This window comes from Polyodon spathula, chromosome 23 (genome assembly GCF_017654505.1).
Source record: "Polyodon spathula isolate WHYD16114869_AA chromosome 23, ASM1765450v1, whole genome shotgun sequence".
Lineage (NCBI taxonomy): Eukaryota > Metazoa > Chordata > Actinopteri > Acipenseriformes > Polyodontidae > Polyodon > Polyodon spathula.
This window is the reverse complement of record NC_054556.1, coordinates 26,768,493-26,793,226: the sequence shown is the minus strand read 5'-3', so window position 1 is coordinate 26,793,226 and position 24,734 is coordinate 26,768,493. Positions and strand designations below refer to the sequence as shown.

The following is a 24,734-nucleotide window of genomic DNA, read 5'->3' as shown; positions in this document are numbered from 1 at the left end:
CGCTGTTTGTGTTTTTTCATGTTCTAATTTTATAGTAAAACAGATACGATGCACTGATACAATATTCTAGTTCAATGTTTGTATACAGTATCCAGAAGTGTCTCCCGGTGCAGCCTTAGTCTGCTGAGAGATGGGTCAGCATTGCTGAAAGGAGGGACGGAGGCTGCTGAGAGATGGGTCAGCGTTCCTGAAAGGAGGGATGGAGGCTGCTGAGAGATGGGTCAGCGTTGCTGAAAGGAGGGATGGAGGCTGCTGAGAGATGGGTCAGCGTTGCTGAAAGGAGGGATGGAGGCTGCTGAGAGATGGGTCAGCGTTGCTGAAAGGAGGGACGGAGGCTGCTGAGAGATGGGTCAGCGTTGCTGAAAGGAGGGATGGAGGCTGCTGAGAGATGGGTCAGTGTTGCTGAAAGGAGGGATGGAAGCTGCTGAGAGATGGGTCAGCGTTCCTGAAAGGAGGGATGGAGGCTGCTGAGAGATGGGTCAGCGTTCCTGAAAGGAGGGATGGAGGCTGCTGAGAGATGGGTCAGCGTTGCTGAAAGGAGGGACGGAGGCTGCTGAGAGATGGGTCAGCGTTGCTGAAAGGAGGGAGGGAGGCGGAGTGTAAGGGTTCATCTGCCAGCAGATTTGGCTCTGCTTGGTTTAGTCGATGGCATCACAGTGATAACCTTGGTCAAGCGACCCTACCAGCCTATACACACACAGGGCAGATTTTCCCTTTTCAGTACAAAATGAACGAGAGAGACAACTTCAAAAAGAAGCCATTTGTCTTTAAGAGATGTCTGTTTGACTTCACTGTGTTGCCGAAGACCCCTCACCAGCCAGGAAACAGCGCCCTCTTCAGGCTGCAGCGTGGCATTGCTCAAAGCTGACGAATGTAATTACAGTGTGAGGTAAACCCGTAAGACTGCGCTGATTCCACAAAGCTGGTTCTTCTGTTTTAATTACACTACAAAACATGAACTCTAAGACAGTCTGCATGTCATTGGCTTTTCATAACCTGGCATTTAGAATCAGATCTTAAAGGAGTGCTAACCAACAAAAATTCCCATTTCTATAGCGCCTTCATCACAAGAATCCCAAAGCGCTTCACACACGCAACCCTCAATACAGAATGTGATATAATCGAAAGCTGTTTTTATTTTAGATTTAAAAAAAAAAAACAGGTGCAAATTTTTTTTTTATTCACAATAAATGTATAAAAACGATTTAAAATAAACTTGAGCAGGGTTGCCTTTAAGAGTAAAATCAAGTACAAGACACAGAGTATAATTCTGATTGAGAGCTGTAGAATACAGCAGTGTGGAGCAGTGCAGTGCGAGTACATGCACAGAGTATAATTCTGATTGAGAGCTGTAAAATACAGCAGTGCGGAGCAGTGCAGTGCAGTGCGAGTACATGCACAGAGTATAATTCTGATTGAGAGCTGTAGAATACAGCAGTGTGGAGCAGTGCAGTGCGAGTACATGCACAGAGTATAATTCTGATTGAGAGCTGTAGAATACAGCAGTGCGGAGCAGTGCAGTGCGAGTACATGCACAGAGTATAATTCTGATTGAGAGCTGTAGAATACAGCAGTGCGGAGCAGTGCAGTGCCGAGTACAGGTACAGAGTATAATTCTGATTGAGAGCTGTAGAATACAGCAGTGTGGAGCAGTGCAGTGCGAGTACAGGTACAGAGTATAATTCTGATTGAGAGCTGTAGAATACAGCAGTGTGGAGCAGTGCAGTGCGAGTACAGGTACAGAGTATAATTCTGATTGAGAGCTGTAGAATACAGCAGTGTGGAGCAGTGCAGTGCGAGTACAGGTACAGAGTATAATTCTGATTGAGAGCTGTAGAATACAGCAGTGCGGAGCAGTGCAGTGCGAGTACAGGTACAGAGTATAATTCTGATTGAGAGCTGTAGAATACAGCAGTGCGGAGCAGTGCAGTGCGAGTACAGGCACAGAGTATAATTCTGATTGAGAGCTGTAGAATACAGCAGTGTGGAGCAGTGCTTACAGAGTATAATTAAGACTGTATAGAATAGAATACAGCAGTAGAATACAAAGAGCAGTCACAGTGCGCAGTACAGAGTATAATTCTGATTGAGAGCTGTAGAATACAGCAGTGTGGAGCAGTGCAGTGCGAGTACAGGTACAGAGTATAATTCTGATTGAGAGCTGTAGAATACAGCAGTGTGGAGCAGTGCAGTGCGAGTACAGGTACAGAGTATAATTCTGATTGAGAGCTGTAGAATACAGCAGTGTGGAGCAGTGCAGTGCAGTGCGAGTACAGGTACAGAGTATAATTCTGATTGAGAGCTGTAGAATACAGCAGTGTGGAGCAGTGCAGTGCGAGTACATGTACAGAGTATAATTCTGATTGAGAGCTGTAGAATACAGCAGTGTGGAGCAGTGCAGTGCAAGTACAGGTACAGAGTATAATTCTGATTGAGAGCTGTAGAATACAGCAGTGTGGAGCAGTGCAGTGCGAGTACATGCACAGAGTATAATTCTGATTGAGAGCTGTAGAATACAGCAGTGTGGAGCAGTGCAGTGCGAGTACAGGTACAGAGTATAATTCTGATTGAGAGCTGTAGAATACAGCAGTGTGGAGCAGTGCAGTGCGAGTACAGGTACAGAGTATAATTCTGATTGAGAGCTGTAGAATACAGCAGTGTGGAGCAGTGCAGTGCGAGTACATGCACAGAGTATAATTCTGATTGAGAGCTGTAGAATACAGCAGTGTGGAGCAGTGCAGTGCGAGTACAGGTACAGAGTATAATTCTGATTGAGAGCTGTAGAATACAGCAGTGTGGAGCAGTGCAGTGCGAGTACATGCACAGAGTATAATTCTGATTGAGAGCTGTAGAATACAGCAGTGTGGAGCAGTGCAGTGCGAGTACATGCACAGAGTATAATTCTGATTGAGAGCTGTAGAATACAGCAGTGCGGAGCAGTGCAGTGCGAGTACAGGTACAGAGTATAATTCTGATTGAGAGCTGTAGAATACAGCAGTGCGGAGCAGTGCAGTGCGAGTACAGGTACAGAGTATAATTCTGATTGAGAGCTGTAGAATACAGCAGTGCGGAGCAGTGCAGTGCGAGTACAGGTACAGAGTATAATTCTGATTGAGAGCTGTAGAATACAGCAGTGTGGAGCAGTGCAGTGCGAGTACAGGTACAGAGTATAATTCTGATTGAGAGCTGTAGAATACAGCAGTGTGGAGCAGTGCAGTGCGAGTACAGGTACAGAGTATAATTCTGATTGAGAGCTGTAGAATACAGCAGTGTGGAGCAGTGCAGTGCGAGTACAGGCACAGAGTATAATTCTGATTGAGAGCTGTAGAATACAGCAGTGTGGAGCAGTGCAGTGCGAGTACAGGTACAGAGTATAATTCTGATTGAGAGCTGTAGAATACAGCAGTGTGGAGCAGTGCAGTGCGAGTACATGCACAGAGTATAATTCTGATTGAGAGCTGTAGAATACAGCAGTGTGGAGCAGTGCAGTGCGAGTACAGGTACAGAGTATAATTCTGATTGAGAGCTGTAGAATACAGCAGTGCGGAGCAGTGCAGTGCGAGTACAGGTACAGAGTATAATTCTGATTGAGAGCTGTAGAATACAGCAGTGTGGAGCAGTGCAGTGCGAGTACAGGTACAGAGTATAATTCTGATTGAGAGCTGTAGAATACAGCAGTGTGGAGCAGTGCAGTGCGAGTACAGGTACAGAGTATAATTCTGATTGAGAGCTGTAGAATACAGCAGTGCGGAGCAGTGCAGTGCGAGTACATGCACAGAGTATAATTCTGATTGAGAGCTGTAGAATACAGCAGTGCGGAGCAGTGCAGTGCGAGTACAGGTACAGAGTATAATTCTGATTGAGAGCTGTAGAATACAGCAGTGTGGAGCAGTGCAGTGCGAGTACAGGTACAGAGTATAATTCTGATTGAGAGCTGCAGAATACAGCAGTGTGGAGCAGTGCAGTGCAAGTACAATGCAGGTCAGAGTATAATTCTGATTGAGAGCTGTAGAATACCAGCAGTGCGGAGCAGTGCAGTGCGAGTAGTACATGCCAAGAGTATAATTCTGATTGCCAGTACAGGTACAGAGTATAATTCTGATTGAGAGCTGCAGAATACAGCAGTGTGGAGCAGTGCAGTGCGAGTACAGGTACAGAGTATAATTCTGGTTGAGAGCTGTAGAATACAGCAGTGCGGAGCAGTGCAGTGCGAGTACAGGTAGAGTATAATTCTGATTGAGAGCTGTAGAATACAGCAGTGCGGAGCAGTGCAGTGCGAGTACAGGTAGAGTATAATTCTGATTGAGAGCTGTAGAATACAGCAGTGTGGAGCAGTGCAGTGCGAGTACATGCACAGAGTATAATTCTGATTGAGAGCTGTAGAATACAGCAGTGCGGAGCAGTGCAGTGCGAGTACAGGTACAGAGTATAATTCTGATTGAGAGCTGTAGAATACAGCAGTGCGGAGCAGTGCAGTGCGAGTACATGCACAGAGTATAATTCTGATTGAGAGCTGTAGAATACAGCAGTGCGGAGCAGTGCAGTGCGAGTACAGGTACAGAGTATAATTCTGATTGAGAGCTGTAGAATACAGCAGTGTGGAGCAGTGCAGTGCGAGTACAGGTACAGAGTATAATTCTGATTGAGAGCTGTAGAATACAGCAGTGCGGAGCAGTGCAGTGCGAGTACAGGTACAGAGTATAATTCTGATTGAGAGCTGTAGAATACAGCAGTGCGGAGCAGTGCAGTGCGAGTACAGGTACAGAGTATAATTCTGATTGAGAGCTGTAGAATACAGCAGTGTGGAGCAGTGCAGTGCGAGTACATGCACAGAGTATAATTCTGATTGAGAGCTGTAGAATACAGCAGTGTGGAGCAGTGCAGTGCGAGTACAGGTACAGAGTATAATTCTGATTGAGAGCTGTAGAATACAGCAGTGTGGAGCAGTGCAGTGCAGAGTACATGCACAGAGTATAATTCTGATTGAGAGCTGTAGAATACAGCAGTGTGGAGCAGTGCAGTGCGAGTACATGTACAGAGTATAATTCTGATTGAGAGCTGTAGAATACAGCAGTGTGGAGCAGTGCAGTGCCAGTACAGGTACAGAGTATAATTCTGATTGAGAGCTGTAGAATACAGCAGTGCGGAGCAGTGCAGTGCGAGTACAGGTACAGAGTATAATTCTGATTGAGAGCTGTAGAATACAGCAGTGTGGAGCAGTGCAGTGCGAGTACAGGTACAGAGTATAATTCTGATTGAGAGCTGTAGAATACAGCAGTGTGGAGCAGTGCAGTGCGAGTACATGCACAGAGTATAATTCTGATTGAGAGCTGTAGAATACAGCAGTGCGGAGCAGTGCAGTGCGAGTACAGGTACAGAGTATAATTCTGATTGAGAGCTGTAGAATACAGCAGTGTGGAGCAGTGCAGTGCGAGTACAGGTAGAGTATAATTCTGATTGAGAGCTGTAGAATACAGCAGTGCGGAGCAGTGCAGTGCGAGTACATGCACAGAGTATAATTCTGATTGAGAGCTGTAGAATACAGCAGTGTGGAGCAGTGCAGTGCGAGTACATGCACAGAGTATAATTCTGATTGAGAGCTGTAGAATACAGCAGTGCGGAGCAGTGCAGTGCGAGTACAGGTACAGAGTATAATTCTGATTGAGAGCTGTAGAATACAGCAGTGTGGAGCAGTGCAGTGCGAGTACAGGTACAGAGTATAATTCTGATTGAGAGCTGTAGAATACAGCAGTGTGGAGCAGTGCAGTGCGAGTACAGGTACAGAGTATAATTCTGATTGAGAGCTGTAGAATACAGCAGTGTGGAGCAGTGCAGTGCGAGTACAGGTATAGTGGAGAGCTGCCAGCTTCTCACATGAAGCTGGAATCAGCTGAACCCCTTTTCGTGTATTGGGCGCACACTTGCTGTGTTTTTTCACTTTTGACATAAACAACCGTGAACAGAAACCCCCCAAAATCTATGCTGTAAGCGACGAAGGAAAACTGTCTCGGCTCCCGTATTGACCAATGGGCATCAAGTAAACAAGGACTTGTGTGCGCTGAAACCAATCACGGCTACTGTTATCATGCAAGCGACATCCAATCCAAAGGACGAGAGGTGGCCTGTTTATGTTTGTGTTAGCCAATGGAAAACAGCTGTTCGATTTAACCGCCCCCCCAATAGTATTGAGACAGCCATTTTGAGGGTGGCACACCGAGATAATGTAGCGCTGTACTACCAAAATAACACCATTAATCGCAATGCAGTATATTACAATAACATTGTAGAATGACAGACACACAGTCCTGAAAGACGAAGTTATCCAGGTCAATGTTCCACCAAGTCTGTAATGTCTTTCCCCATGCATTCAGCAGAATACTGCACACATTGGTTATTACAGATCTTAAATATAATCCTCGTTTAGAGGTTTGCTTTGTACTAAAACGATAGCTTAATCGTTTATAACAGATGTACTTACTAGAATATGTTTATGTAGGTCCATGTTTAATGCGCAATATATAAATGCATTTTTTAAAAGTTTATTTTGGAACTGGATAAACTAGCGAAATGATCATAGCAATTGTATTGCTCATTTTCCCATGATGATTTTAAGCCTATATTTCTATGTGCATTTGTTGGCATTTTGAGATCTCCGGTCATGTTACACTTTCAGAAACGTTTAGTTGTTTAATTTTGGATTGCCAGCTTTTTAAATCTGCTCCCAAAATTTAAAGTACGTTAAAGAAAGATTGGCAAACGTGGTGTTCATAAAATCTGTATAGTGTGTCTATTAACTCTCTTTAACCCTAAAACACGTTAAAAAGCTGTCATGTAACATTTGTAAATACATTTTTTGCAGCAATTAACTTTACATATACTGACGCAAGGTGCTCAAACACTCATAGCAGCGTTTTCTAAAGCAGAGTTGCCACCGAACTGGAATAGAATACCATGTATATAGAGATAATGCCCCTGTGAGGTTTCATGCACCTTCGTTTGATCTGTGATGAGACTTTGCAACAATTTGAAGTCGCTCTGGAGCGCTGAGCCAAGTCCTACCGCTTTCTGTTACGGGTTAAACTCGGAATACAAAATGAAAAATGACGGTGGGAAAGCTTTCCGAATATATGGTTTTGTACACGCTCAACGAATCACTTCATCCGATTTTATGCTCACACTGGATTCAGCACCGCGTTTCTCTGCGCGCATTTGCCACACCGAAGATGGCTCCCGCTGTGGACACTGAACCGCGGCTGCCCTTACGAAGCCGGCGCATGCGCAGAGCCCGGGACCGGGTTCCCAATACAAGATGGCGGAGACGGTGGGGAGGAAGAGGCGGAGGCGGATTCCGATCGAGCTGAGCGAAGCCTTTATCGGGTTCCCAGCAATCCTCTCAAAGGTAAGGGATTTACCGTACCTGGCCGGGTAACAAGCGCAGGGACCGGCGCAGGAATGCACCGAGAACCGGAATGCCCAGTGCATCCGTGCGCACAGCGGCTCGCTGCGTTATAAAAGCGGGATAAGCGCAGCGCAGAGAGCAGCGGCTGCTGCCCGGTCGGGCACGCCATCTTGTTTAGCACTTCGCCCCCAGCCCGACCGAAGTGCGCGCCTAAAACCTAGTTTCGGAAAAAAGAGTCAGCCGGCGGAAATGTAGGTCTGTTTCTGGTTTAAACGGCACGGCGCGGTGCATCTGTCGACTGCCCCCCGCAAGGCGCGTCCTAGCCCCGGTTCTGAGCCCGTTCAGTCCTCGTACTTGTCTCCGGTTCCGCTCGGCTCTTTTGTTGCGCACCCTGTTTGTTTTCTGGCTGCTCCGTGCAGGTGGCGCGTCAGGCGCATGCGTACCAGCTGAGGCCAGCTTGTTTTACTGCTGGTGTTTATATTCTGTACGAAATAGAGCAAGCGATTGCATTCCGGTATGAAAGCGGGTTTAGATATATGCATCTTTTTAATTGCAATACGTAACATCCATTAATTAAGTGATTCGGCAGTGCCACAAAACACAGACCCGGATGCGGCTGCGTGCACTGTAGTACATGTTTTCCTGAATGAGTAATAATAAACACATATACAAATGTCTGTTTCTTGTGTTTCGCAGTGTTTGTTACACATAATCAGAGTCCCGAATCTTGTCACTTATTTAAATACGTATGGAAATACCCCTTGCTGTGTACGGAACTGTGTGTGTGATGTTCATGTGTACACACACCAGTGACAGGGGAAGAGCTCCCAGTCACAACACTACGCATTTCTCTCACTCGCCCATCATGTCGTGTTCCCTCTGCTCCCAGCCAGCTCGAGTATGCTCTATGTTCATTCCAGGTTGCTGCTATGTATGCTGCTTATTTACCGTTTAGTACAGACGAATGATGACTCACAGCTGAGTAAACCCCAGCGCTACTGCACACCCTGCACAACTGCATTCAGTGCACACATTGCATAGGGTTAACAAGATTATATATATAGATACTGTATTTATCTGTCTATCTCAAAGTGTTAAACTGCATCTACCAGAGGTTTATTTTTGTTCTAATGTCTCCCTGTCTCTTTTTTAAATGTTTGGTGAGTCATTCTGTTCATCTCGTTCCTGTAATGTTTTTAATGGTGCTATCTCGAAAGGCGTTCTGTTGTCCATTTTGTTACAGGCAGTGCTGTAGTGGTAAATAATAAAGTGGGTAAACTCCCCTGTTTGGTGCAGTTGAACAGCTGCATTGTTATTGGCCCTCAGCCAGCCAGAGCCCCCTGTACAGCTCTTTTCCCCTCTCAGGTGCAGTTCGTGTGAAGTGACACAGACCCGACTCTGCGCTTCATGGGCTAGGGTGAAGGCTGCTATAACCGCCCTGCAGGTCCAGTGTGCCTAACAGAACATTAACGACCAGTCGCAGAGCACGCTGTCCAGTGGCCACGCCCCCCGCTTGTGCTGCAGTTCTGACTGAGTGCTTTTAGCTGTCAGTCTCACACGCAGCAACACAACACAGATGCTCACTGTTAAAATACCTTGGCTTTAACCCAGGATTTACATATCACAGGAGAGTAGAAGTGAGTAAACTGTATCCCTTACATGAGAAGTGGGTAAACGCAGTTTAGCTGCATATACCCTCGACTACACCACTAGTTATTACAAAATAATACGATTCCTGTGTAAAAGCAGATTGAACCACAGCAGGTTTTATTAGGGGCTTCATTAGGCACGCCATGCAGATGAGAAGGCCACACAGACCTGATCGAGCTTACTGTAAAACCTGGAATAATCTCTGCTATGCAACTGGAGTCCCAGTCGATCTGTATATACCGCAGGCTTGGGGAAAGATGACTTTGCTCAAACTTGCAGACTTGTGTAATTGTAAATGTATTTTTCAGCTGTGGAAACTGTGGAATGAAAATAAGACTCCCATTGCATAGGAGTTTGATCCATTCCTGGTTTTACAAGGAGTTGAGTTTTACCTGAACTTGTTACTTATGCACTGGGGTTAATCAAGCTCATAGTAAAACCTGGAATGGATGAAACTGCTTTGCAATGGGAGTCTTGTTTCCATCCCTGCTATTTAATTAGTAGCTCTTTAGAGCTCTGAAAGAGTTCACAGTAATAGCACGAATGGCTCAGATTGCTATGCAATGGGAGTCTTAGTGTACAGATCCTTGAGAGCTGTTGGTAATTTCCCAGGCACTGGGATCAGGGGTGTGCAGTACATTGAAGGCTTGTGTTGACCTGAGCTGTGCTCTTCTGCTGTGCTGCAGGGCAGATGAAGAGAGATGTCGAGTGAAAACCACAGTACGGTCAGGGGCGACCCCCCTGCACTGGTGATGTCCCCCACAAGCTCTTCCAACCAGGGCCAGCCCCTGTCGCCCAGCGCGGCCAAACCCACCCTTGAGCTGCCAGGTAAGTGTCCGAGCCAGCCGAGTGGGAGTGGGCTGCCCAGTTCCACAGACCTACAGCTGGGGAGGAGACGGAATGAGCAAGTGGAAACTTTGAACTATGTTTGCAGCTGCTTGTAGACGACAGTTCTAACAAGTGATGTCTGTAAAAATGTTTTCTGGATAGAATGATTTTTTAGGACGGAAGCTGATTTTTCCAGCTTTCATTCAGTATTTTTGTTCTTTCTTGTATTCTAATATAATGTGATGTTATTTGGAAATGTGACACGGCAGTTTTGTTGTACAGATCACAGCTCTTCTCAGCCCAATGCTTAACTGTGATGCATGGTTGTGATTGGTTGTTTTATTGCATGTCCCCCCCCCCCCCCCCCCCCCTAAATTGAAGTGGTGTTGTCTGATCTTTTTGTCTTTTCAGATGACATGATCCAGGCGGGCTGGTCCAAGTGCTGGAGCAAAAGGGAAAACCGACCCTACTACTTCAACCGCTTCACAAACCAGTCTCTCTGGGAGATGCCAGTACTGGGACAGCATGATGTCATTGTGAGTACTACGCCCTCCCTCCCCTAAAGAACAGTGCGGCTTGAGATTAAACTGTGACTCCAGAGCTGCCAGCACTCTGTGTACGATGGGTCCCTGTGTTCCTGTATGTTGCTACCATGAGTTTCCTGGTGCAGTGGGATTCTTGTTTTCCCCCTTGACTTCAACTGCATTAGTAAAGGCCAGCAGGACTCAAGGTGCTTTGCCGTAGCAGCTGAAGCTCTACCCCAGTCCTCTATCTGACCAGATGAATAATAAGCAGCCAGTAGACCCGTAAGGCTTTTCAAATCTACTGCCGTAACATAGCCCAGACCTGTGAACCATGCAGCTCTGCACGGAGACAGGCCACACCTATGCTGGTTCAGCCAAGCCAGGATGACCTGGTGTAACCTTGGGTCCCGTCATGTTATCACTTCAACAGCGGTTTCCTCATTTCTACTATAATACTGCAAGTCCATCAGGTGGAACCAGAAATGTACCTTTTCACTTGTAACGCAATAGAATCATAGAACTCCTCCTGCTACTGGAGGGGGGCAGTTCTGCTATTGGGAAGGATTACTAGGTTACACCTGTGTGATTTAACCTGTCTAGTATATTACGAGATGCGGAGGCCTGGAAGCTTGCTTACAGTATTGTTGCGATTGTGTCCTCTTCTGTGTGAATTTGCTTTGTTCCTGAATAAGACTGTTTTTGGTTGAAATTTAAAGAAGAAATCAAACCTGCTGGGTGCAGCTGCCTGCTGGGTTCAGGTCTTACTGTCCAGTGCTGTTGCGTTTTCCTCTCCAGTCGGACCCCCTGGGTTTGAACGCAGCCCCAGTGGACCCCGACCTGGACAATGGGCAGCACAAGAGACGCCTCTCTGAGGAGATTGCGGTGGGAGGAGCCAACAGCTTCAAGAGACCCAAGGTGAGTCACTGCCAGCTCGGGCGCTTTCTCTTGCATTTCCTCTGACTTAAACTCTGGTGTTCAAGGTGTCTGTTCTGATCCTGCAACAGGTGGAGATCATGCCAGTGACCCCGACGACCCCGACAGTGCCCATCTCCCCCAGCACCCCTGGCACCCCCCTCTCTAAGATATGGGGGTCCCCGACGGACGAGAAGCAGCAGCCTCTCTCTGCCGTGCCCGCACCCGCTCCCTACAGACCGACCGCGTGAGTGCTCTTCTGTGTACCAGTGAAGGTGTGGGCTGGTTCCACTTGATTGTTTAAACCTGAGGATCGCTAATACCAGGTCTGGGTTGCAGACCCAATCCTGGGTAGAATTGTTTAACACAATTTGAGATCTTATATAATATATTTTCATCGGCCCGCTTTGCCTTGACGTTGGACTACTCCATTACCTTTCTGTTTATTTGATTTATTTTCTGTCTGTTCTTGTTCTGTTTTGTTGGTTGCACGCTGCGTGCGTGTGCGTGTGTGTCATGCATGGCGTCTCTGTGTGGCATGTCGCGGTGCAGCACGGGTGCTGTTGTGATGTGGTTGCTGTGATGTGTTTGCTCAGCAGAGGGCTTGTCTGTTCTGTTAGTGAAGCTCCTGCCTGCCCTGTTTCAGGGTGTATTGGGACCTGGACATCCCGACCAACGCGGTGATCAAGGAGCGCCCCCCCTCGGATGCACTGCCCCCCCACCCCGACGTGGAGCTGCAGCGAGCCCAGCTCACACTGAAGCTGCGCAAGCACTACCTGGAGCTGTGCCAGCAGAGAGAGGGTAGGGGCTGCCTGGCACCGGCGCTCACACAAGCAGGGTCCCTTTCCGATTCGTAGCACTGTCAGCTCAATGCAAACTCAGACTTCCTCACTGCACAGTGGAAGAGCATGTGTCTCTTAGGCTAGTACTCCTGTACTGTTTCTATGAACTGTGTGTGTGTGTGTGTGTGTGTGTGTGTGTGTGTGTGTGTGTGTGTGTGTGTGTGTGTGTGTGTCCCTCTGCCCTCTGCTGGGAGGCCTTTTGATGAAGTTGGAGGGATCCATTTTAGCTTTCCCCCCCGCGGGACTCTTTTAACCGTTGGCTGCTGGAGCGGAAGGTGTTAGACAAGGGGAAGGACCCCTTCCTGCCCAGCGATTGTGAGCCCGTCATCTCTCCGGCCATGTTCCGGGAGGTCATGAACGACATCCCCATCAGGTCAGCAGGCCAGCTACACAACTGGATCTTTTATATTCAGAACATCTCAATCTTCTCTATGCCTGACTTTCCCTTGTTTTGTCTGATTGTTTTCTCTCCAGATTGTCACGTATTAAATACAGAGAAGAGGCCCGCAAGCTTCTCTTCAAATACGCAGAGTCTGCGAAAAGAATGATAGAGTCCAGGTACAGGTTTCAGTTACAATATGGACAGTGTTTCCTGTCCCGCCTCCTCGTTCGTTCACGTCGGTGTTCAGTGTGGGTGAGCTGCTTGTTGTGGGTTATCTGAGTGGTTACCATCGTTTCCAACAGGCTCAAGCTTCATGTTTTCTAAGGAAATGAAACACTGTCTAACCTCTCTTGTGTCCCTGCAGGAACGCCACGCCAGACAGCAGGAAGGTAGTGAAGTGGAACGTGGAGGACACCATTAGCTGGCTGAGGAAAGACCACTCCGCCTCCAAGGAGGATTACATGGTAAGAGGAGAGTGAAACACAGACTGGCAGGCAAAGAGTTCAGCACCACAGTGAACTGCTCTGGGAGTTAACATCTCCTGCATGCTCCTCCCTTGGTTTTTGCTAGTTCTGTGACATGTGTTGTTCCTGTTAGAAAAGAAGGTGCAAACTCCTGCACAAAGTTCTCTCTGTTTTACCCTGATTTTAGTTTGTTCTTGCCTAGTCTGGTACTGTATGCAATGCAACAAGAATTCCAGGCTTCTCCTTCTGTACCATTTAACATTAGCCAAGTGCTGAACATTCCTCTCCAGTCATTTATAAGATGATGGATGGCTTTTTCTGATTGGTTAAAAACATCCATAGTGTTAACATTTAAACATGTTTAATTCTACATTTGAATCGTTTAGTAAATTAAACAAAAGAGATTTTAAACCCGCTCTCTCCCTACCCGTCCTCCCTAGGACCGTCTGGAGCACTTGCGGAAGCAGTGTGGCCCCCACGTGGCAGCCGTGGCCAAGGACTCAGTGGAGGGGATCTGCAGTAAGATCTACCACATCTCCTGTGACTACGCACGCCGCATCAGGGACTGCCACACTGCGCTGCTCAAGGAGTGCAACATTTCAGGTAAGCAGGACTGACTGAGCACTGCGCTGTACTGCACCACTGAACAACTTGACCCTCACCCTGAACCCACACTGTCCAGCACAGCAAGGGCAAGGACTGACTGAGCACTGTGCTGTACTGCACCACTGAACAACCTGACCCTCACCCTGAACCCACACTGTCCAGCACAGCAAGGGCAAGGACTGACTGAGCACTGTGCTGTACTGCACCACTGAACAACCTGACCCTCGCCCTGAACCCACACTGTCCAGCACAGCAAGGGCAAGGACTGACTGAGCACTGTGCTGTACTGCACCACTGAACAACCTGACCCTCGCCCTGAACCCACACTGTCCAGCACAGCAAGGGCAAGGACTGACTGAGCACTGTGCTGTACTGCACCACTGAACAACCTGACCCTCACCCTGAACCCACACTGTCCAGCACAGCAAGGGCAAGGACTGACTGAGCACTGTGCTGTACTGCACCACTGAACAACCTGACCCTCGCCCTGAACCCACACTGTCCAGCACAGCAAGGGCAAGGACTGACTGAGCACTGTGCTGTACTGCACCACTGAACAACCTGACCCTCACCCTGAACCCACACTGTCCAGCACAGCAAGGGCAAGGACTGACTGAGCACTGTGCTGTACTGCACCACTGAACAACCTGACCCTCGCCCTGAACCCACACTGTCCAGCACAGCAAGGGCAAGGACTGACTGAGCACTGTGCTGTACTGCACCACTGAACAACCTGACCCTCGCCCTGAACCCACACTGTCCAGCACAGCAAGGGCAAGGACTGACTGAGCACTGTGCTGTACTGCACCACTGAACAACCTGACCCTCGCCCTGAACCCACACTGTCCAGCACAGCAAGGGCAAGGACTGACTGAGCACTGTGCTGTACTGCACCACTGAACAACCTGACCCTCGCCCTGAACCCACACTGTCCAGCACAGCAAGGGCAAGGACTGACTGAGCACTGTGCTGTACTGCACCACTGAACAACCTGACCCTCACCCTGAACCCACACTGTCCAGCACAGCAAGGGCAAGGACTGACTGAGCACTGTGCTGTACTGCACCACTGAACAACCTGACCCTCGCCCTGAACCCACACTGTCCAGCACAGCAAGGGCAAGGACTGACTGAGCACTGTGCTGTACTGCACCACTGAACAACCTGACCCTCGCCCTGAACCCACACTGTCCAGCACAGCAAGGGCAAGGACTGACTGAGCACTGTGCTGTACTGCACCACTGAACAACCTGACCCTCACCCTGAACCCACACTGTCCAGCACAGCAAGGGCAAGGACTGACTGAGCACTGTGCTGTACTGCACCACTGAACAACCTGACCCTCACCCTGAACCCACACTGTCCAGCACAGCAAGGGCAAGGACTGACTGAGCACTGTGCTGTACTGCACCACTGAACAACCTGACCCTCGCCCTGAACCCACACTGTCCAGCACAGCAAGGGCAAGGACTGACTGAGCACTGTGCTGTACTGCACCACTGAACAACCTGACCCTCACCCTGAACCCACACTGTCCAGCACAGCAAGGGCAACGGCCACGGCCGTGAGGGTTAAAGACATCGCAGGGGTCAGAAGTGCCTATATAAAGAGAGGGTAATAGCAATATAAATCGACCGAGAGAAAGAGGTATTTATATCAATAAAAAGTATTATATTTCACCCATTCCAGGTTTTATTGCAATTTTGATTAGCCACAGTGTGTCTGGGTAACAGGCTCAGATGTGTCTGATTTAACTCCCAGTAAAACCAGGAATGCAATGGAGTCCTATTTCCAGCTCTGTTCCAGGTGTTAAAGGTGATCTTTCTGTCCAGGCAGTTTGAGGTGATGTCAGTGTGTTGAATTGGCATGTGGGTTCCCCTCCTACAGAGACAGTGGAGGCCCCCGAAGTCCAGGACAGGCTGGTGTACTGCTACCCCCTGCGCCTCGCCACCCCCTCGCCGCCCCAGCCCCGCGTGGACCTGCACTTCGAGAACGACGTGGCCTGCGTGCGCTTCAAGGGAGAGATGGTGAAGATCAACCGCAACTACTTCAGCAAGCTGGTGAGCGCCTGCCCGCTAACCCTGCACTCGCGCTGTGGGTCTGATGTAGACGGCACTGTTTTCATTTTGCATTGTATCTGTTGGTAGAGAAGGAGCTTGTTTTTCATGCACTTTTTTTATCTCCTGCAGCGCAGAACACCTGCCTGTAAGTTGGCTGCATTGGCACCTGTGTAGTGGGTTGGGGGTTGGAGAGCAGTGTGAATGGGTTACCAGCTCAATGCAAGCATAGTGGTGTGTCTGTGTCTTGTGTCGCCGGCACTCTTCTCACCCCCACTGTCTGTTTCAGGAGCTGCTGTACCGGTACAGCTGCATCGACGACCCACGGTTCGAGAAATTCCTCTCCAGGGTCTGGTGCCTGATCAAGAGATACCAGGTGATTGTTTGCTCACAATGTGTGCGATCCTTATTCACCAACAGCCCAATACCCAGGGAAAAATTTCAGACCCCCATTGCGTAGCACCGGGTGCCCATTCCAGATTTTAGTGCAGATGCGCCTGAGCTGAATTAATTTGACACTGTAGTCACTTCGCCTCATCGCAGCCCTCTGAACTGAATAGGAGGGCAAGGGCTGGAAGAACATCTTACCATTCAGCTAAAGGGCAAGCCTTCCAGCGGAGCGGTACTGTTTGTACGGGTCTCAAGTCGATTGTGAGAATTATAAACTAATCAGCCACTAGGAGGAGATCCATTACCTTTTTTATAAAAATAACTTAGGATGAAGGCTCACAGTAAAACCTGCTCCGAAATGTACTCCTCTCTCTTTCTCGTGCAGGCGATGTTTGGCGCAGGGGTGCATGAAGGCACTGGCCTGCAGGGGGCACTGCCGGTGCCCGTGTTCGAGGCGCTGCACAAGCAGTTTGGAGTGAGCTTCGAGTGCTTCGCCTCCCCCCTCAACAGCTACTTCAAGCAGTTCTGCTCTGCCTTCCCAGACTGTGACGGCTACTTTGGGTCCCGAGGGTGAGCTGATCCAGCCGTTGTGTTTGTCTTACTTTCCTTCCACCCTGCGTGAAGCACTGAGTGGATCTCAGGAGGGCAGTCCGGGTAAGCCTGTGCTGTGCACTGACAGTGCTGTGCTGTTGTGTTCCAGCCCCTTCCTGAGCTTCTCTCCAGTCAGCGGCTCCTTCGAAGCAAACCCCCCGTTCTGTGAAGAGCTGATGGACGCCATGGTGTCTCACTTTGAGGTGAGAGGAGGCCCTCGCCGCCCCAGCCCCGCGTGGACAGGCACTTCGAGAACGACGTGGCCTGCGTGCGCTTGAAGGGAGAGATGGTGAAGATCAACCGTAACTACTTCAGCAAGTGGTGAGCGCCTCCCCGTAAAACCAGGACTGCGCTGGAGTCCTGATGTAGACGGCTCTGTTTTCATTTTGCATTGTATCTGTTGGTAGAGAAGGAGCTTGACCATCCTGCACTTTTTTTGAGATGGTGATGCAGTGCCTGTAAGTTGGCTGCATTGGCATGTGTAGTCCCCTGGGGGTTGGAGAGCAGTGTGAATGGGTTACCAGCTCAAGGACAAGCTGGTGGTGTGTCTGTGTCTTGTGTCGCCTCGCCACTCTTCTCACCCCCCCTGCCTGTTTCAGGAGCTGCACTTCCGGTACAGCGTGGCCTGACGTGCACGGTTCGAGAGAGATGGTGAAGGGTCCGGTGCTGATTCAAGCATAGCTGGTGATTGTTTGCTCACTAATGTGTGCACTCCTTATTCACCAACAGCTGAATACCCAGGGACTGTTTTCAGACCCCATTGCGTCTGCACCGGTAGTGCCCATTCCAGATTTTCATGCAGATGCGCCTGAGCCTGAATTAAGAACACCTGCCTGTCAGTTCGCTGCATTGCAGCCCTCTGTACTGAATAGGAGGGCAAGGGCAGGAAGAACATCTTACCAGCTCATTGCAAGCATAGTGGTGTGTCTGTGTCTTGTGTCGCCGGCACTCTTCTCAGCGGTACTGTTTGTACACCAGGGTCTCAAGTCGATTGTGAGAATTATAAACTGCATCGACGAGCCACTAGGTTCGAGAAATTCCTCTTTTAGGGTCTGGTGCCTGATCAAGAGATACCAGGTGATTGTTTGCTCACAATGTGTGCGATCCTTATTCTCCAACAGCCCAATACCCAGCGCAAAATTGCAGAAGGCACTGGCCTGCACCGGGTGCCCATTCCAGATTTTAGTTCAGAGGCGCCTGACAAGCAGTTTGGAGTGAGCTTCGAGTGCTTCGCCTCCCCCCTCTCAACAGCTACTTCAAGCAGTTCTGAACTGCTTCCCAGACTAAAGGGCAAGCCTTCCAGCGGAGCGGTCCCGTTTGTAGCTGATCTCAAGTCGATTGTGAGAATTATAAACTAATCAGCCACTAGGAGGAGATCCATTACCTTTTTTATAAAGTCCGGGTTAGGATGAAGGCTGCAGTAAGGCCTGCTCTGAAATGTACTCCTCTCTCTTTCTCGTGTTCGCGGCGCTTGCATGAAGCAGGGCTCAGGAGTGCATGAAGGCACTGGCCTGCAGGGGGCACTGCCGGTGCCCGTGTTCGAGGCGCTGCACAAGCAGTTTGGAGTGAGCTTCGAGTGCTTCGCCTCCCCCCTCAACAGCTACTTCAAGCAGTTCTGCTCTGCCTTCCCAGACTGTGACGGCTACTTTGGGTCCCGAGGGTGAGCTGATCCAGCCGTTGTGTTTGTCTTACTTTCCTTCCACCCTGCGTGAAGCACTGAGTGGATCTCAGGAGGGCAGTCCGGGTAAGCCTGTGCTGTGCACTGACAGTGCTGTGCTGTTGTGTTCCAGCCCCTTCCTGAGCTTCTCTCCAGTCAGCGGCTCCTTCGAAGCAAACCCCCCGTTCTGTGAAGAGCTGATGGACGCCATGGTGTCTCACTTTGAGTCTCTTCACACGGGAGTGGCGCTCTCACAGAGTTTAGACCGTAATGTTTTTTTTTTTTTTTTTGTTTGTTTTTTTGGATTGTCTGATTGTCTGAATTTTCTAACAGGACCTGCTGGAGCGCTCGAGCGAGCCGCTGTCCTTCATCGTGTTCGTCCCGGAGTGGCGCGACCCCCCCACGCCCGCGCTCACCCGCATGGAGTCCAGCCGCTTCAAGAGGCACCAGCTCACCGTGCCGGCCTTCGAGCACGAGTACCGGAGCGGCTCCCAGCACACGTGCAAGAGGTGAGGCTCAGTGAGGCTCGGGAGAACCCATTCTAAATAGAAACCAAGAAAAACTGCACTGCAGGAAAAGTGAGGTGTGTGATCATCCCGACTGGCACTGGTCTTGGATTACTGATCATCTAGGGAACGTAGTCCATGATTAGGGCTAAGCAGGGTCTATGTGTCCAGACATTAATGCACATGGTTTCCATCCACTAACATGCTTCTGACACTGAAGGTAATGAACCTGTAATGGACTTTTTGAAAATAAGGCAAGCAAACAGAGAAGTTTTTGTAAACGGTGTTCTCTGTAAACTGTATCCTGGGTGTTGCCCTCTGTGCTGCAGTGACTAACCCCCCTCGTGTCTGTCTGTGTCTCAGGGAGGAGATGTATTACAAGGCAGTCCACGGCACTGCCGTCCTCTTCCTCCAGAACTCTGCCGGCTTCGCCAAGTGGGAGCCGACAGCTGAGCGGGTCCAGGAGCTGCAGGCAGCGTACCGCGTCTCCGGCCGGACCCTGACCTCCCCGGGCCTTGCGCCCGCCACCGGCACGGGGGACAAAGAGCTCGAAACGGAGCGCGAGCAGGGCACGAGCCAGGAGACCCCCCCGACCCGGGACACCACACCACCCCCCGGGGTCACGCCAGCCCCCAACCCAGCCAGCATCTGAGAGAGGGAAATCAGCCCGGTCAGGCAGGCCCTGTGGGGTTCAGTAGGGACCCTGTCCCTGCAGATCTGTGCTTGTTTTTAACTGAACTGATGATTTTGTTCTGGCATTTAACACAACGAGATTCTCACAGTGCCCCCTTCATTTGAAATGTTCTGATTAAGACTTTCTGTGCATGGCTTATCGTTTTCACCGATAAAACCAGCTGGGCAACTTTTTACTGCTCTGTTTGGGTCGGACTCTGTCTCATCCTGTTATATCCCCTCTGTACCCCAACACATAAAATAATTGAGGTCGTAAGTGTTTGGGCAGCTATGTATGTGAACTGACATAATCCCGGCCCCTGTCAAGGACTGGTGTATACAGGGAGTTGAAATTACTACAGAAACTCTTTCCCCTTTTTTCTCTTCTGATGAGCCGGGAGATCAGAAGGATCCTGAACCTCCGCAGCAGACCCGGGAGGAGACCATGGTGGAGTGGGGTTTTTCTTTGAGTCACTTTACTTTAGAAACCTCTGCAAAAAAACGAAGCGCCTTTCAGCAGAGATTGCTCTTTGCAGGCCCTGACTGAGAGCAGATAACAAGCAGGCTTGCATTGCTGTGCGGTTTGGCTCAGTCGAGGTTTCAGCGTGTCTAACAGTCAGGCTCTGTAAAAGTGGGAAGGCTCTGCACTCCTTGAAATCTCTAGCAGCAGTAAAACTCGTGGATAATAAACCATGCCGTTCTGTTTATCCAGTAACGCTGCTTTCTGTTACATGTCGTTCTTGCAAGACCGTTTAGAAGCCAGACTCTGCCCCAGCCATGCTCCAGGCTCCAGGTATTTCATTACACTTGCTTTCTGTGCATCTTCTGTGCCAGCAGAAGAGGCCAAGCGCCAGACAGACAAGCATTTCTTGGGTGGGGGTGGATATATATATATATATATATATATATATATATGTGTGTGTGTGTGTGTGTGTTTTTTTTATTTTTTATTATGTAACACCATATCTGTTTTTTTTAATGGATACAGTGATATACCCTATATCAGAGTTTCTTCATGAGCTGAGACAAAGGGCACTCTCTTAGTTGGGGTAGTTTCCAAAAGTTTAACTCTTTCTGAAGCCTTTTACCCCAAGGGGTACAGTTTGGTTAGTGAAGCTAAGGGAGCACGAACCCACGTTGTGGCTTGAAACTTGATTTCGGGAGACTAAGTTTCAGGCCACTGCATGGCACACTTGGGTTTTGATAGAGCCGAGTTGCCTCTAACTAGGTCTCCTGGAACTAGGTTTCAAGCCACTGTTCTTAGTGTCTTTGTGTTCCCTCAGCTCTAGAGGAACAAACAGCAAGAGAGGTCTCCCCCTCTGTACTGGCTTTGTGACTGTGTGAATGAGAAGAAATTTCTGGGCTGTGGTCCTGTGAACACAGGGACACTCGGTATGGGGGCTCCAGAGGTCGAACACAACGCAACTCTGCAGAAGATGCTAAAATCAAGATGTTCTTAAACTCTGCAAACGTAGCGGGGGCAATCCCATGCATTTAAAGTGTCAGCTGCTCCAGTGAGTTACTGTCACCAGGAAACACGTGTATATAATGATAGGCAGTGTAATCGGCGTTTTCCATCTCCACTTTCACAGTCTGTCTCGTTTAGGAGCTGAGAATATTCTTGTCTAATGTAGTCTATGAAGGCGTTTTCATAGTGGTGCTTTTAGCTTGTATTGTGGACGTGCAGGTGATTTTGTGATGTTTTGTCTTTTCATTTAATTTAATTTAACAATGCAGTCTTTTTATTACTGAAAAAAAAACATTTTAAAAAAGAATCCATTTTATTTTTTATTTTTTTAATGAAATCTTGAATTTGTGAAACATTTCTTGTTTTACAATAAACCAAAGTGTGAGAAAATCTTTATGCTCTGTGAAAAAATAAAAATAAAAAAAAAATGATACAAATAAATAAAAACAAACTAATGCGAGTCATTCGATTTAGTAAGGAACGGGTGTCACTCTAAATACACCGGTGAAAACCAGCAGATTCCCCTGACGTTTATTTCTATAATATAGATTTTATAATGAATGTAGCCATCCTTCCTGTCCTGAGATTTAAGTGGTTCCTTTGGCTGTTTCTTTCTCACAAACAAAATAAAAAGCGAATTGTGTTCCCCGAGGTGAGCTTGCTGCAGTGGTCTTCGCTTGTGACTCATTTTGTGTGACTGCATCGATTTCTTTCCAGCTAACTGCCACGATTTCCTGCGTGAAAGAGTTGAGGTGCAGATGTATCCATTGAGCACAGTGTAGCAGATTGGAGTGACTGTCAGCTTTGCAGTTACCCAGGCTGCGTGGGCTGCCGTTGCACGTCCTGGTCTAGCTGACACAGACTCGAGGACCCCTTTCTTTCATCTTACCAGCAGTTGCCACGTCTTAAAAATGTGTCTTTTTGACAGAGGGTCTCTTTACAGTGGGACGTTAGCCCTGCTGTATTGAAGAACTCTCCCTCCTAGGAAGCCCACGATGTTGTGATGTATAGTGGCTGTATATCTATGTGCTGTAAATAGTCTCTGAACGTGTATCTGAAAAGCAAGCAGACATGTGCAAAGAGAAACGTGGGTGATCAAGGTGTGTTCCAGTGTTTTCTCAAAGGGAAGGGTTGCATGGGCTTCGCTTGGTGTCTGCAGCTTTGTGTGTAGATATTATCTGACATGCATCAGTTTAGCCATCAATACGATTCAGCCCCCTATGTAATAAACGCTCAAAGTGTTGCTAATAGTACAGTTTGTCAGTATTACTCTGGGCTAGGATCATTTTAAAATGAAGTGTGCATGACAGTTGTAGCCATGGCAGCGTGGCAGTGCCGTCCTCGAGGAAGAGTGATTTGTTTTATTTCCGCTGTGGATGTTGTCAAACAGCACACTGCTCTTCAGGACTGGTTAACCTGCATGGCATCCAAGCGTTGGGTAACGGTTCTAGAATTCCAAGATGTAAAAGAATGCAGAGTAAGATCCTTTAGAAAAGAATGGAACACCTTTGTTACCTTGTTGTGTTGTGCTAATATACTGTGTGTGTGTGTGTGTGTGTGTGTGTGTGTGTGTATATGTTTCTTGTGCTTGCGTGCCAACTTTGCACACCACCAACTGAACAGCTGTGCATGTGAGACTTGCCCCACTTCTCCCCAGCCCCTTGCTCACACTGGGGGATCCTTCTCTCTACTCCTTTTGTTTTAAATTATAATGATTCGTTACTTCATTCATGTGCAGAGTTGTTGGTGTGTGTGTGTGTGTGTGTGTATATATATATATATATATATATATATATATATATATATATATATATATATATATATATATATATATAATTTTTTTTTTTTTTTTTTTTTTTTTTTTTTGACACTCAAGTTCATTATGTATAAACTTAATTTTGTTTTTAAACTACAATAAAGTTGGTTCAAGCCTGCCTTGGACTTCTTTTTTAAATTTCTGTTAACATTTTCAACAGCATGTGTTGTTAGACTAGCTTTCTGTTGTGTGAGGTATACGTTCTTTGTACTATAACAAAAGGTTGATCTCTCTGACTGTACAGTTCATATGATGTGGTTTCAAATAGTTTTCTCTGTGTGTGTGTTCGTTTTTTGTAAACTTTTATTAGTGTATTCACAGTGGAAAATGTTGCAAATTAAAAAAAAGGGATATAAAGAGTTAAACTGGAAAAGCTTGCTGTGTTGTTTTTAATGTGTGGGTCACATCATCTGGTGCAGGTAATATCTGCTAATATTCTACAAAAGCATACTGTACACATGTGACTGGCCTCTTTGATGACACGCCTCACACATCACCGAGCATTGTACTGCAGGCTTCGTTCTGCACTGGCTGCTTCCCTCACAGTTCTGCTGGGAGTGAGTTCACGCGGGCTGCTTCCCTCGCAGGTCTGCTAGGGTGACTTCTGCACAGTTCTGCTTCCCTCGCAGCTCTGCTAGGGGTGACTTCTGCACAGTTCTGCTTCCCTCGCAGCTCTGCTAGGGGTGACTTCTGCACAGTTCTGCTTCCCTCACAGCTCTGCTAGGGGTGACTTCTGCACAGTTCTGCTTCCCTCGCAGCTCTGCTAGGGGTGACTTCTGCACAGTTCTGCTTCCCTCACAGTTCTGCTGGCAGTGAGTTCTGAGGCACTGCTTGGCTTTGGAGGATGCATCTTAGAAAGACAAGGATTTAACAGATACTGCTTCGATTGTATAAAATACAATGGCACAAAGGAAACAGTGGCCAGTGGGTTTCATATGCAGGAATCGGGCAATGCTGTGCTGGTCAGGCATAGGGGAGGACCATGAAGAAACATGGTACGGACATTCCTTTGCACAATTCTTTTTAGAACTTTTCTGTGCACGTTTGTTAGTTTGTCTATACCTGTTCTGGAACTGATGAGGATTATCTTAGGAGCCTGAACTGAATCACAATGAATGGACATTTTAGCAATATATGCATGTAGATCACGCCATAGGAGAACAAGGGGCTGGTGACTCAGTTGTGTTGTCTAGAGCTATATGTAGCTCATGGCAGACCTTTCTTAAATGAGCCATGTGAACCCATTGAGAATAGTGAAACCAGCTCTTAGTAGAGTGACATCACCTGGCCAGGGCCACTGATCAACTACAGCAAGAGCCATACAAGCCAATTCAGTCTCCTCGCTAGTTCTCCACTCACACACATCTCTACATACACTTTGAAAAATAATTTGTGTGCATATGCACTGTGTAAGCGAAAGCAGACGGTATAATCTACATGCCATTCTTTGTAGCTCTCCATTTTTTTTTTTTTGGCCTTTTACACAGGTCCCAATTGAATTGATTTAAGTGAAGCTGCTAACCCGTTTGAATCCTCAGTTTGATATCAATTCCATCGTACCGATGTTGTACTGATAGGGGTGGGGGTGGGGGTGACGTGTAATGTAGCAACATCACTTTCTTAGCAAAATTGCTGCAGTGTCAACAGCTGCTGAAAGAGTCTGGATCAAGGTATTGAAAATGGGCTGTATGGTTTCAGCAGCCATCGCTTGTTTGCAGTATAAATGAATTGTCTCACACAGTACAGATAACGAAATGAATTAAGCACGTTTAAAAATATTAGCATGCAAACATTAAGATTCATTTTATTTGGTTTATAAAGGAAAAAAAAACTATTTGCAAGGCCCCAGCGAGATTTGAACTCGCGACCCCTGGTTTACAAGACCAGTGCTCTAACCCCTGAGCTATGGAGCCGCAGCTGCTAATCTCCTGCATACACGGGCTTTGAATCGTTGCACAAAAAATATACATA

The 24,734-nt window shown here is 47.9% G+C and overlaps 1 protein-coding gene and 1 non-coding gene across 2 annotated transcripts; one reads left to right on the top strand and one right to left on the bottom strand.

The window, feature by feature from the left end:
* Positions 1-7,292: 7,292 nt before the first annotated feature.
* pcif1 (phosphorylated CTD interacting factor 1) lies at positions 7,293-19,832 on the top strand. The gene is made up of 16 exons (XM_041224892.1): positions 7,293-7,399; positions 9,736-9,877; positions 10,289-10,413; positions 11,197-11,316; positions 11,406-11,560; positions 11,960-12,117; positions 12,384-12,528; positions 12,630-12,713; positions 12,902-13,001; positions 13,442-13,604; positions 15,494-15,666; positions 15,953-16,039; positions 16,439-16,623; positions 16,754-16,847; positions 18,635-18,810; positions 19,171-19,832. The coding sequence occupies exons 2-16, from the start codon at positions 9,751-9,753 to the stop codon at positions 19,457-19,459; spliced, it is 2,181 nt and encodes a 726-aa protein (XP_041080826.1). The 5' UTR covers positions 7,293-7,399; positions 9,736-9,750; the 3' UTR covers positions 19,460-19,832.
* Positions 19,833-24,603: 4,771 nt separating this feature from the next.
* Positions 24,604-24,676, bottom strand: trnat-ugu. Its single transcript has one exon. It is a non-coding gene; the product is annotated as a tRNA-Thr (tRNA).
* Positions 24,677-24,734: the final 58 nt, after the last annotated feature.

Coding starts and splice junctions, on each gene's coding strand:
- pcif1 (XM_041224892.1), top strand. CDS start 9,751: ATGTCGAGTGAAAACCACAGTACGGTCAGGGGCGACCCCCCTGCACTG. Junction 11,317..11,405: donor ACAGCTTCAAGAGACCCAAG/GTGAGTCACTGC, acceptor ATCCTGCAACAG/GTGGAGATCATGCCAGTGAC. Junction 13,605..15,493: donor CAAGGAGTGCAACATTTCAG/GTAAGCAGGACT, acceptor CCCCTCCTACAG/AGACAGTGGAGGCCCCCGAA.